Genomic DNA, 15,284 nt, shown 5'->3' with positions numbered 1-15,284 from the left:
CCTCGGCCACCTTTTTCAATGTAAATCTTTTCTTTCTAAAAACCCACCACTCGGCGACACCCGTGTAATATGTATTCCTTTTGTCTGTTCTAAAAACCCCCAAATCGGCGAACAGTTTTAAAAATGTTTTATCTTTAGTCGGTTTTTTAAAAATCACACCCCTCGGTTGGACCGTTTTTCGATGTATATCTTTGGCTTTCTAAAAACCACACACCGGCGAAAAGGGTTTTCAGATGTATATTTTAAAACTGTTCTAATACCACACACTCGGCGACAAAAGTTTAAAAATGTATATCTTTAGTCGTTCTAAAACAAAACCCCCTCGGCGACAAAAGTTTTCATATTATTAATTGGGGGGGGGGGCCGGGGGGGGGGGGGGGGGGGGAAAAGGGGACACGGGTTTACAGAGGGGGGGTTAGGTTTTTCCAAACCCCACAAATCGGGACCGTTTTTTCAGATTTTTTTTTTTAGTCTGTTCTACCCACCACTCGGGGACCCAGGTTTTCAGATGTATACTTTAGTCTGTTCTAAAATCAAAAAACTCCCGGGGACACAGTTTTAAAAATTTTTTTATATCTTTATCTGTTCCCACATCACCCCCTGGCGAACCCGTTTACCAAAGTATTTCTTTAGTCTGTTTTTACATCCCCCCACTCGGCGAAAACAGTAAAACAATGTTATCTTTTGTCTGTTTCTCACCAAAACAAATCCCACAAAACAGGATACCGATTATAAAATTTTTTTCTGTTTTTAACAACACCCCCACTCCGAAACAGTTACAGATTGGTTAATTTTTTAGTCTTTCTAAAACAACCCCACACTTTGGCGACCAGTTTACTATTAAATTTTTAGTCCCTTTTTTCAAAAACACACCCCGGGGGGAAAAACGGGTTTTCCGGGTTGGTTTTTATTTTTTAGTCTTTCCTTAACCCCCCAAACCCCAACCCCCGGCCCCCACAGTTATTCTTTTCCGGGTTCAACCACAACCCCGGCGACACAGTTTAAATTTTTCTTTTAGTCTGTTCCCCACCCCACTCGGGACCATTTAAAAGGGGTTTAACTTTTGTCCCGTTTTTACCCACACATCGCGGGGCACAAATTTACAAGTATACTTTGTCTGTTTAAAAACCAACAAAACTCCCAAAAAGGGGGGGTTTTAAAAGATGTAAAATCCTTTTTAAATTTTTGTTTTTACCCTCACACAACCTTTGGCCACACGTTACATTTATATCTTTTTAAAACCCGTTCTTTCAAACCCACACTTTTGGGGGACCACAGTTTACCCTTTTTTCTTTAAGGTTTTTCTAAAAAAATCACAACCCCGGGGACAAAAGTTTACAGATTAAAAATCTTTATCTGGGTTTTCACCACAAAAAACCCCGGCGACACCCCGGGGGAAAATTTTAAAGTCTATCTTTAGTTTTTGGTTTCCTACCCCCCAACACCGCGACACGGGGTTAAATTTTCGGGGGCTGTTTTTACCCCACCCCGGGGACACCGGTTTTAAAAGTTTATCTTTAGTCTGGGTTCAACAAATCCGGGGTTCACAGGGGGGACCATGTATTCTTAATTTTTTTCACATAACACAGGGGTGGGGACAAACCCCTTTTACAATGTATAACTTTAGGGCTTTTCTAAAATCAACAAAACCCGGCCCCACACAGTTTTCGATTAATCTTTAGGGGCTGTTTTAAAATCACAAAAATCTGCCACACAGTTTACATTGGGTTCTTTTGTCTGTTTCCCAAACACACACACCCCGGGGACACAGGGTTTTCAGGGTGGGGTTTGGCTTTTTTGTCTGTTCTAACCCCTCCCCACTGGGGGGGGGAAAAAAGGGCAGAGAACTTTTTTGGGTTTCAAAATTGGAAAAGGGGGGTTTTTCAGAGAATAAAAGGCCGGGTTTTCCCCCAAAGGGAAAAAGGTTTTTCTTTAAACTGCCCCCCGCACCGGGGCCCCTTTTTTCAGGAAAAGTAAAAAAATCTTTATCCCTTTTTCAAAACAAACACTCGGGACACCGGGTTTAAAAGTGTATCTTTTAAACTTTCAAAAACCCCCCGGGCGAAAACCAAAATTTTTAAAAATGGGGGGGTCCTTTTTATCTTTTTCACACCCCACACGCGGACACAGTTTTACCCGGGTTGGTTATTAAAAAAAAAGTCTGTTCTACATTCCACACTTTGGGGGCAAAAGTTTACCGATTTATTTTTTAGTCTGTTCTACTCACACACCGGGGACCGGTTTTTTCAGGGTGTTTTCTTTAGTTGTTTTAAAAATCACACACCCGCGACAACAGGGGAAAGGGGAACTTTAGTCTGTTTTCCTTCAATAAAACACTCGTTGCCCAAATTTAAAAAGATGGTTATCTTTAAATCTTTTCTACACCCCAAAAAAATCGGGGGGGCAACGGTTTAATTTAAGGGGGTGGAATCTTTTTGGTTTTTAAAACCACCCCAAAACCGGGGGGGGGGCCAGTTTACAGTGTTTTATCTTTTCTGTTCTACATCAAAAACCTTGGGACACAGTTTTTCAATGTATATCTTTCTTCTTTTTAAAACCACACACTCGCGCACCCGTTTTTCCCGATGTTAAACTTTTGTTTTGTTCTAAAACCCCCAAAACTTTGGGGGACACAGTTTTAAAAGATGTATATCTTTAAAATTCTGTTCTACATCACCCTCGGGACAGGTTTTCGAGGTTTTATCTTTAGTCTGTTCTAAAACCCCCCAAAAAACCTGGGGGGGACACCCGTTTTTCCAAAATTCCCGGGTTCCTTTTTCTTTTTTTCCCACACCCTCGGGACCATTTACAGATGTTCTTTTTTGGGCTTGGTTTTTTTACACACACACTCGGGAAAACCTTTTACAATTTTATACTTTAGTCTTTTTACCCCACACACTCGGGGAAACAGCAGTTATATCTTTAGTCTTTCTACCCCAAACCCCCCCTCGGGGAACAGTTTACGATGATAATTTTTTAGTCTGTTCTACAAAACACCCTCGCCCACACCTTTTTCAGATGTAAAAACTTTAAAAGGCTGTTTTTACACCCCACCCTCGGGGAACATTTACAAAATTATCTTTAGTCGGTTCTACATCACCCCCCGGGGAAACAGTTTACATTGGATATCTTTATTCCCGTTCTAAAATCACACACCGGGGGAACTTTTTTTTTTTTCAAATGGGCTTTTTTTGGGGGAAAACATTGTTACAAATTTGTTTTATCTTTATTTTTGTTTTTTAAAACAAACCCCCCCGGGCAAAGTTTTATCTTTAGTCTGTTTTCCTACACCCCCACCCCGGCGAAAACAGTTTTAAAAGATGTAATTTTTTAGTCTTTCTACATTAAAAACCCCGGTGCAAAAGTTTACAGATGATAAACTTTTGGTCTGTTCTACACCCCACACTCGGGACAAAACCCAGGGTTTTCAGATGTATATCTTTGTCTGTTTCTAAATCAAAAACACCCGGCCCAAGGCCCGTGGGATACTTTAGGGGCTGTTTTAAAAAAAACCAACACCCTCGGGCGGGGGAAACCGGGGGGGACAATGTAATCTTTTTCTGTTTTCCCTTACAAAACCCGGGACAAAAAGTTTACAATTAAAAAAAAAAATCTTTTTTGTTTTACTTCCCCCACAAACCGGGGCCAAAAATTTCCAGGGGTTATCTTTTTTCTGTTCCACCAAGGGGGGGGCCACTCGGCCACACGGTTTTTCCGGGTTTATCTTTGTCTGTTCTACCCACACCTCGGGACCCAGGTTTTTCTTTGGGCCCTTTTTCCCCCACACCTCGGCGACAAAAGTTTACGATGTAATCTTTAGTCTGTTCTAATTACCCCAAATCGGGGACCCCAGTTTAACCCATGTTATCTTTTAGTCTGTTCTACACCAAAACACTCGGGCGACAACTTTTAAAAAGTTTTTTTTTTTTTTTAAAAATTTTTTTGGTTTTTTTAGATGGGAATCCTTTTGTCTGTTCCACACAAACTGGGGGGGCCCGACAAGTATATCTTTTGTCGTTTTACACCCCACAATCCTCCTGGGGCCCCCTTTTACGGGGGGTATAATCCCTTTTTCCGTTCTACATTTAAAACACCCTGGGGGCACATTTTTTATGGGTTTTCTTTAAGTCCCGTTCTACACCCCCCTCCCCAAAAAAAGGGGGGCACAGTTACAGGGTGTTATCCCTTTAAGTCCGTTCTTCACCCCAACCAAAACCCCCGGGGACCAGGGTTTCAATGTATAACCTTTTGTCTGTTTTTACAAACACACACTCGGTGCCGTTTCCAATGTATATCTTTGTCTTTTCTACAAAACCCCACTCGGCGGGCACGGTTTTTCCGATGTATTTTCTTTAGTCTGTTCTAAAATCACACACTCGGGACAAAAGTTTTTCAAAAGTATTCTTTTATTTTGTTCTACACCAAAACACCTTTGGCGACCCCGTTACAGATTTATAACCCTTTTGTCTTTTCACACCACACTCGGGACACGTTTACAGAGGGTTTTCTTTTGTCCCGTTTTTACATCACACACTCCGGGGCAAACCGTTACCCAAAAATTTTTTCCTTTTCCCGTTCTCACCACAAAACTCGCGGGCAAAAAGTTTTCAGATGTATACTTTAGTCGTTTCTACTCACAAAAACTCGGGACAAAAAGTTTTTAAAAGATGTATACTTTGTCTGTTCTACATCACAAACTCGGCGAAAACAGTTTTTTAAAATTTATCTTTAAATCTGTTCCCAACCCCCCCAAAACACTCGGACAAAAGTTTACAGATGTATATCTTTATCGGGTTTCAAAACCCCAAAACCGGGCGACACGTTTTACGATTTAAAAACCAAAAACCCGTTTCTACAAACCCCACACTTCCCGACCCATTTACAGAAAATTTAAACTTAGTCTGTTTTTCCCAAAACCCCAACTCGGGACACATTTTACAGATGTATATTTTAAACTGTTCTCACCCCCCCACCCCGGCACAAAAGTTTCCCAAAGATATCTTTTTTAAGTCTGTTTCTAAAACACCCCCCCGGGAAAACGGTTTTAATTAAATTTTTATTTAAAATTGGTTGAAGACCACAACTCGGAGGAACATTTACCAGATGCTTTTTGGCTTTCAAACCCACAAAGAAATTGGAACGGGGACAAAAAAAGGGGGGAATTAAGGGAATTTTGATTTTTTACCTTTAAAAAAATTTTTAAATAAACCTTTGGGTTTTTTAAAAATTTTGGTTATATTTTAATTTGTTTTAACCCCGGGGCCTGGAAGGAAAGGGAGGCATGGGAAAAGAAGAGGGGGGGGCATTTTTTCCCCAATGTTTCTTTACTGGTTTCTTAGTTTTTTAAATTAACATGGGGACAGGGGATTTTTTCCCTGGGGGAAAGTGGTCAAAAAGGGGGGGGGGGTGGGGGTTCCCCTGGGGACGGGGGGTTTTTTTTTACATTTAGTGGGTGTTTTTTTCCGGGAAACATTTTGGAAAAAAAGGGTGTGTGGTATTGTACATGTGGTAAAGGTACATTTGGTATGTACATGTGGTAGCAGGGATGTGGTCTGTACATATTGTGGCACAGGAGATGTGGGTCTGTACATGTGGTACAGGGGGATGGTGGTAGGTACAGGTGGATTACAGGGGATGTTGGTGATGTACATCGTGGTACAGGGGAGGTGGTCTGTACATGTGGTACAGGGGATGTGGTCTGTACAGTTGGTACAGGGGATGTGGGTCTGTACATGTTGGTACAGGGATGTGGTATGTAATATTGGGTACAGGGGATGTGGTATGTACATGTGGTACAGGGGATGTGGTCTGTACATGTGGTACAGGGGATGTGGTCGGTACATGTGGTACAGGGGATGTGGTCTGTACATGTGATACAGGGGATGTGGTATGTATATCGTGGTACAGGGGATGTGGTCTGTACATGTGGTACAGGGGATGTGGTATGTACATGTGGTACAGGGGATGTGGTCTGTACATGTGGTACAGGGGATGTAGTCTGTACATATGGTACAGGGGATGTGGTCTGTATATGTGGTACATGGGGATGTGGTCTGTACATGTGGTACAGGGGATGTGATCTGTACATGTGGTACAGGGGATGTAGTCTGTACATATGGTACAGGGGATGTGGTCTGTACATGTGGTACAGGGGATGTGGTTCTGTATATGTGGTACAGGGGATGTGGGCTGTATATCGTGGTACAGGGGATGTGGTCTGTACATGTGGTACAGGGGATATGGTATGTACATGTGGTACAGGGGATGTGGTATGTACATGTGGTAATGGGGATGTGGTCGGTACATGTGGTACAGGGGATGTGGTCCGTACATGTGGTACAGGGGATGTGGTCCGTACATGTGGTACAGGGGGTGTGGTATGTACATGTGGTACAGGGGATGTGGTCTGTACATGTGGTACAGGGGATGTGGTATACACATGTGGTACAGGGGATGTGGTATGTACATGTTGTGTAGGGGATGTGGTCTGTACATGTGGTACAGGGGATGTGGTCTGTATATGTGGTACAGGGGATGTGGTATGTACATGTGGTAGAGGGGATGTGGTCTGTACATGTGGTACAGGGGATGTGGTCGGTACATGTGGTACAGGGGATGTGGTCGGTACATGTGGTACAGGGGATGTGATCTGTACATGTGGTACAGGGGATGTGGTCTGTACATGTGGTACAGGGGATGTGGTATGTACATGTGGTAGAGGGGATGTGGTCTGTACATGTGGTACAGGGGATGTGGTCGGTACATGTGGTACAGGGGATGTGGTCGGTACATGTGGTACAGGGGATGTGGTCTGTACATCGTGGTACAGGGGATGTGGTCTGTATATGTGGTACAGGGGATGTGGTATGTACATGTGGTACAGGGGATGTGGTCGGTACATGTGGTACAGGGGATGTGGTCTGTACATGTGGTACAGGGGATGTGGTCTGTACATGTGGTACAGGGGATGTGGTCTGTACATGTGGTACAGGGGATATCGTCTGTATATGTGGTACAGGGGATGTGGTCGGTACATGTGGTACAGGGGATGTGATATGTACATGTGATACAGGGGATGTGGTCTGTATATGTAGTACAGGGGATGTGGTCGGTACATGTGGTACAGGGGATGTGGTCTGTATATGTGATACAGGGGATGTGGTCTGTATATGTGGTACAGGGGATGTGGTCGGTACATGTGGTACAGGGGATGTGATATGTACATGTGATACAGGGGATGTGGTATGTATATCGTGGTACATGGGATGTGGTCTGTATATGTGGTACAGGGGATGTTGTCTGTACATGTGGTACATGGGATGTGGTCTGTACATGTGGTACAGGGGATGTGGTCTGTACATGTGGTACAGGGGATGTGGTCGGTACATGTGGTACAGGGGATGTGGTATGTACATGTGGTACAGGGGATGTGGCCTGTATATGTGGTACAGGGGATGTGGTATGTACATGTGGTAATGGGGATGTGGTCGGTACATGTGGTACAGGGGATGTGGTCTGTACATGTGGTACAGGGGATGTGGTCTGTACATGTGGTACAGGGGATGTGGTCTGTACATGTGGTACAGGGGATGTGGTCGGTACATGTGGTACAGTGGATGTGGTCTGTATATGTTGTTCAGGGGATATGGTATGTACATGTGGTACAGGGGATTTGGTCTGTATATGTGGTACAGGGGATGTGGTCTGTATATGTGGTACAGGGGATGTGGTCTGTATATGTGGTACAGGGGATATGGTATGTACATGTGGTACAGGGGATGTGGTATGTACATGTGGTACAGGGTGTGTGGTCGGTACATGTGGTACAGGGGATGTGGTATGTACATGTGGTACAGGGGATGTGGTCTGTACATGTGGTACAGGGGATGTGGTCTATACATGTGGTACAGGGGATGTGGTCTGTACATGTGGTACAGGGGATGTGGTCTGTACATGTGGTACAGGGGATTTGGTCTGTACATGTGGTACAGGGGATGTGGTCTGTATATGTGGTACAGGGGATGTGGTCTGTATATGTGGTACAGGGGATGTGGTCTGTATATCGTGGTACAGGGGATGTGGTCGGTACATGTGGTACAGGGGATGTGGTCTGTATATGTGGTACAGGGGATGTGGTATGTACATATGGTACAGGGGATGTGGTCTGTATATGTGGTACAGGGGATGTGGTCGGTACATGTGGTACATAGGATGTGGTCTGTATATCGTGGTACAGGGGATGTGGTCGGTACATGTGGTACAGGGGATGTGGTCTGTATATGTGGTACAGGGGATGTGGTATGTACATGTGGTACAGGGGATGTGGTATGTACATGTGGTACAGGGGATGTGGTCTGTATATGTGGTACAGGGGATGTGGTCTGTACATGTGGTACAGGGGATGTGGTCTGTACATATGGTACAGGGGATGTGGTCGGTACATGTGGTACAGGGGATGTGGTATGTACATGTGGTACATGGGATGTGGTCTGTACATATGGTACAGGGGATGTGGTCTGTACATGTGGTACAGGGGATGTGGTCTGTATATCGTGGTACAGGGAATGTGGTCGGTACATGTGGTACAGGGGATGTGGTCTGTACATGTGGTACAGGGGATGTGGTATGTACATGTGGTAGAGGGGATGTGGTCTGTATATCGTGGTACAGGGGATGTGGTCTGTACATGTGGTACAGGGGATGTGGTATGTACATGTGGTAGAGGGGATGTGGTCTGTACATGTGGTACAGGGGATGTGGTCTGTACATGTGGTACAGGGGATGTGGTATGTACATGTGGTACAGGGGATGTGGTCGGTACATGTGGTACAGGGGATGTGGTCTGTATATGTGGTACAGGGGATGTGGTCTGTATATGTGGTACAGGGGATGTGGTATGTACATGTGGTACAGGGGATGTGGTCGGTACATGTGGTACAGGGGATGTGGTCTGTATATCGTGGTACAGGGGATGTGGTATGTACATGTGGTACAGGGGATGTGGTCGGTACATGTGGTACAGGGGATGTGGTCTGTATATGTGGTACAGGGGATGTGGTCGGTACATGTGGTACAGGGGATGTTGTCTGTACATGTGGTACAGGGGATTTGGTATGTATATCGTGGTACAGGGGATGTGGTCTGTACATGTGGTACATGGGATGTGGTCTGTACATGTGGTACAGGGGATGTGGTCTGTACATGTGGTACAGGGGATGTGGTCTGTACATGTGGTACAGGGGATGTGGTATGTACATGTGGTACAGGGGATGTTGTCGGTACATGTGGTACAGGGGATATGGTATGTACATGTGGTACAGGGGATGTGGTATGTACATGTGGTACAGGGTGTGTGGTCGGTACATGTGGTACAGGGGATGTGGTCTGTACATGTGGTACAGGGGATGTGGTCGGTACATGTGGTACAGGGGATGTGGTATGTATATCGTGGTACAGAGGATGTGGTCTGTATATGTGGTACAGGGGATGTGGTCTGTACATGTGGTACAGGGGATGTGGTCTGTATATGTGGTACAGGGGATGTGGTCTGTATATGTGGTACAGGGGATGTGGTCTGTACACTAAACGAACTAAGATGTCAATAAACAACCCAATGGAGCTGTGTGTGAATAGATATCACAGAATTGTCTCCCATTAAAAGTGTTCTGATCGAAGTAGACTCGATTTGATCAGTTACACAATAATTATGTTGACTCAGCTATTACTAGTATGGACGCGTATATCGTTTTCTCTCTATATACACAGATTTTTGTCAAAGCAAACTCGGCATGTGACCATCTATTCCATATGGGTGTCAGAAAACAAATACACCCTCGGCAAATATAACTAAATTTAGATCCTGTCAGTCTCGAGATTTATTTGATGTACATTGGACGATCAAACAAGTGTTTTTTTCTTTCGATTTTACCTTAACGTTCATGGATGCTGAGAGGAAAAGTAAGCGTAACCCCTTTAATGTAGGGTATATAAATCCACAGAAATTCCCCGTAACCTAAATTAAATAACAGCTGATATCTGTATTAAAATATTGCTTTTCATGGTGTCAATATACTGAATAATTGGTAGTTAGATATAAAACAGACTCTAAGCTTAACTACACTAAGCAGATTAAGTACAAATTACGTTTATTACTAATGTCGTACCGATTTAAACTGAAAAACGCTTGTATCGAAAAACAATAAGTACTGAATCACTGTTATGTTGAAACATACCCAGTTCTGAATTACTATTATGTCAAAACAGACTCAGTTCTGAATTACTATTATGTCAAAACAAACTCAGTACTTAATATCTCTAATAATATAAACGAGACTGTGTTGTTTCTACCATCATTTGATTCCTCTTTTTATTCATCAGGTCCCGCAGAACGATCTGTTGTTACCGCGTTTGATGCATCCAAGGCCGCAGATAGCAGCGCAGGGGTAACTCTTAATAGTCACGCTTAGAGATGTCACGTGAGAGCAGTACAGGAGTTTCCACGAAGAATCACGTGCAATGTTCGCTTAGTGACATCACTAAAAGTCACTCATAGTTAACCTGAACAGACACATTCTGTGACATAATGTACTGGGGGTATTCAAATAGATAGCAACACACATTTTCGGCACGTTATACTTTTAAGTATCTATAATGCTATATTGTAACACATATTGTCGTCACGTGATACTTGAAGGTATCTATAATGATACATTGTCACACCTATTGTCGTCACGTGATACTTGTAGGTATCTATAATGATACATTGTCACACCTATTGTCGTCACGTGATACTTGTAGGTATCTATAATGATGCATTGTAACACCTATTGTCGTCACGTGATACATGTAGGTATCTATAATGATACATTGTAACACCTATTGTCGTCACGTGATACTTGTAGGTATCTATAATGATACATTGTTACACCTCTTGTCGTCACGTGATACTTGTAGGTATTTATAATGATACATTGTAACACCTATTGTCGTCACGTGATACTTGTAGGTATCTATAATGATACATTGTTACACCTCTTGGCGTCACGTGATACTTGTAGGTATCTATAATGATACATTATAACACCTATTGTCGTCACGTGATACATGTAGGTATCTATAATGATACATAGTCAGCCCTTTATCGTACGCCGTTGTCTGTTTTAGTATTGTAGCGTTATTATATATAACTGAGTTTTAGTACATGTACCTAATATTAGATCCCATGACGTCATTGTGTTGAAGTGCGGTCCTCAGATAGACTATTTTAAAAACAAGCATGATAATCTATAAAATGTTTCCTTTATTGATGTGTACCTACTTGATTACAAAACAAAATTACCAATATTCGAAAATCCCATTCGGCACGGTACTCCATGTCTCTGGGGTGGCAAAAGGGAGGCGATCCTGGCAATCTTGATCACTAAAACAGTGATACACTACTTTGGATAACATATATTTAGTGTAACAGCGCTGATCACGTAGGGGAGTGTTGCAAAGTAATGCAGCACAATATTTAGATGAATGATGATATAAATTAGTGTTTACTTGACTTACACTTTTCGGTAAGGAGGTATGTATAAAAAGTTGGAAAATAGAAGAATAAATTATTTTCAAATAAAAGTTATGTTCTGTTTTCTATTTGTATTCTTTTCTAATAACGTTTATTCATTTTAAAAAGATAATATTTTTGGTATACCTTCATCTTCAGCAATACTTATAAAATTACTGTCGAATATAGACATCAGAGTACTTTGTAAAACATTATTCTGCTGTCTACATATAGCGGTGATACTTTTATTTCCATAGGTATTCTTACAGGATTAGAGGGTAAGTTACACTCACAGTGGACGGGTTACCATATGGTATTATTACTGGATTAGAGGGTAAGTTACACTCTCACAGTGGACGGGTTACCATGTGGTATTATTACTGGATTAGAGGGTAAGTTATACTCACAATGGACGGGTTACCATAGAGTATTATTACTGGATTAGAGGGTAAGTTACACTCTCACAGTGGACGGGTTACCATATAATATTATTACAGGATTAGAGGGTAAGTTACACTCACAGTGGACGGGTTACCATATGGTATTATTACAGGATTAGAGGGTAAGTTACACTCACAGTGGACGGGCTACCATATGGCATTATTACAGGATTAGAGGGTAAGTTACACTCACAGTGGACGGGTTACCATGTGGTATTATTACAGGATTAGAGGGTAAGTTACACTCACAGTGGACGGGTTATCATATGGTATTATTACAGGATTAGAGGGTAAGTTAGACTCACAGTGGACGGGTTACTATATGGTATTATTACAGGATAAGAGGGTAAGTTACACTCACAGTGGACGGGTTACCATATGGTATTATTACAGGATCAAAGGGTAAGTTAGACTCACAGTGGACGGGTTACTATATGGTATTATTACAGGATTAGAGGGTAAGTTACACTCACAGTGGACGGGTTACCATATGGTATTATTACAGGATCAAAGGGTAAGTTAGACTCAAAGTGGACGGGTTACCATAGAGTATTATTACAGGATTAGAGGGTAAGTTACACTCACAGTGGACGGGTTACCATATGGTATTATTACAGGACTAGAGGGTAAGTTAGACTCAAAGTGGACGGGTTACCATATGGTATTATTACAGGATTAGAGGGTAAGTTACACTCACAGTGGACGGGTTACCATATGGTATTATTACAGGATTAGAGGATAAGTTATACTCACAGTGGACGGGTTACCACATGGTATTATTACAGGATTAGAGGTTAAGTTACACTCACAGTGGACGGGTTACCATATGGTATTATTACAGAATAAGAGGGTAAGTTACACTCACAGTGGACGGGTTACCATAGAGTATTATTACAGGATTAGAGGGTAAGTTACACTCACAGTGGACGGGTTACCATATAGTGTATTACAGGATCAAAGGGTAAGTTAGACTCACAGTGGACGGGTTACCATATGGTATTATTACAGGATTAGAGGGTAAGTTACACTCACAGTGGACGGGTTACCACATGGTATTATTATGGGATCAGAGGGTAAGTTACACTCACAGTGGACGGGTTACCATATGGTATTATTATGGGATCAGAGGGTAAGTTACACCCACAGTGGACGGGTTATCATATAGTATCATTACATGATTAGAGGGTAAGTTACACTCACAGTGGACGGGTTACCATATAGTGTATTACATGATTAGAGGGTAAGTTACACTCACAGTGGACAGGTTACCATATAGTATCATTACATGATTAGAGGGTAAGTTACACTCACAGTGGACGGGTTACCATATGGTATTATTATGGGATCAGAGGGTAAGTTACACCCACAGTGGACGGGTTACCATATGGTATTATTACAGGATTAGAGAGTAAGTTACACTCACAGTGGACGGGTTACCATGTGGTATTATTACAGGATTAGAGGGTAAGTTACACTCACAGTGGACGGGTTACCATATGGTATTATTACAGGATCAGAGGGTAAGTTACACTCACAGTGGACGGGTTACCATATGGTATTATTACAGGATTAGAGGGTAAGTAACACTCACAGTGGACGGGTTACCATATGGTATTATAACAGGATTAGAGGGTAAGTTACACTCACAGTGGACGGGTTACCATATGGCATTATTACAGGATTAGAGGGTAAGTTACACTCACTGTGGACGGGTTACCATATGGCATTATTACAGGATTAGAGGGTAAGTTACACTCACAGTGGACGGGTTACCATGTGGTATTATTACAGGATTAGAGGGTAAGTTACACTCACAGTGGACGGGTTACCATATGGTATTATTACAGGATTAGAGGGTAAGTTAGACTCACAGTGGACGGGTTACTATATGGTATTATTACAGGATTAGAGGGTAAGTTACACTCACAGTGGACGGGTTACCATATGGTATTATTACAGGATCAAAGGGTAAGTTAGACTCACAGTGGACGGGTTACTATATGGTATTATTACAGGATTAGAGGGTAAGTTACACTCACAGTGGACGGGTTGCCATATGGTATTATTACAGGATCAAAGGGTAAGTTAGACTCAAAGGGACGGGTTACCATATGGTATTATTACAGGATTAGAGGGTAAGTTACACTCACAGTGGACGGGTTACCATATGGTATTATTACAGAATTAGAGGGTAAGTTACACTCACAGTGGACGGGTTACCATATGGTATTATTACAGGATTAGAGGGTAAGTTACACTCACAGTGGACGGGTTACCATATGGTATTATTACGGGATCAAAGGGTAAGTTACAATCACAGTGGACGGGTTACCATATGGTATTATTACGGGATCAAGGGTAAGTTAGACTCAAAGTGGACGGGTTACCACATGGTATTATTACATGATTAGAGGGTAAGTTACACTCACAGTGGACGGGTTACCATATGGTATTATTACAGAATTAGAGGGTAAGTTACACTCACAGTGGACGGGTTACCATATGGTATTATTACAGGATTAGAGGGTAAGTTACAATCACAGTGGACGGGTTACCACATGGTATTATTACAGGATTAGAGGGTAAGTTACACTCACAGTGGACGGGTTACCATATGGTATTATTACAGGATTAGAGGGTAAGTTACACTCACAGTGGACGGGTTACCATAGAGTATTATTACAGGATTAGAGGGTAAGTTACACTCACAGTGGACGGGTTACCATATAGTGTATTACAGGATTAGAGGGTAAGTTAGACTCTCACAGTGGACGGGTTACCACATGGTATTATTACATGATTAGAGGGTAAGTTACACTCACAGTGGACGGGTTACCATATGGTATTATTACAGAATTAGAGGGTAAGTTACACTCACAGTGGACGGGTTACCATATGGTATTATTACAGGATTAGAGGGTAAGTTACAATCACAGTGGACGGGTTACCACATGGTATTATTACAGGATTAGAGGGTAAGTTACACTCACAGTGGACGGGTTACCATATGGTATTATTACAGGATTAGAGGGTAAGTTACACTCACAGTGGACGGGTTACCATAGAGTATTATTACAGGATTAGAGGGTAAGTTACACTCACAGTGGACGGGTTACCATATAGTGTATTACAGGATTAGAGGGTAAGTTAGACTCTCACAGTGGACGGGTTACCATATGGTATTATTACAGAATAAGAGTGTAAGTTACACTCACAGTGGACGGGTTACCATATGGTATTATTACTGGATAAGAGGGTAAGTTAGACACTCACAGTGGACGGGTTACCATATGGTA

General features: G+C 42.4%; 1 protein-coding gene across 2 annotated transcripts in view; it reads left to right on the top strand.

The window, feature by feature from the left end:
• Positions 1–11,619, top strand: part of LOC117322693 (trissin receptor-like) — a 28,998-nt gene extending 17,379 nt beyond the window's left edge. For both annotated transcript variants that reach the window (XM_033877642.1, XM_033877635.1), the window contains one exon: positions 10,378–11,619. In XM_033877642.1, the coding sequence (XP_033733533.1) occupies positions 10,378–10,466 (89 nt within the window). In that variant the 3' untranslated portion in view covers positions 10,467–11,619. The remainder of the gene's footprint in view (positions 1–10,377) is intronic.
• Positions 11,620–15,284: the final 3,665 nt, after the last annotated feature.

The sequence above is a fragment of the Pecten maximus genome, chromosome 1, assembly GCF_902652985.1.
Source record: "Pecten maximus chromosome 1, xPecMax1.1, whole genome shotgun sequence".
In the NCBI taxonomy this organism is placed as follows: Eukaryota; Metazoa; Mollusca; class Bivalvia; order Pectinida; family Pectinidae; genus Pecten; species Pecten maximus.
Note: the sequence above shows the minus strand (reverse complement) of the source record. Positions and strands in the feature narration are given on the sequence as shown.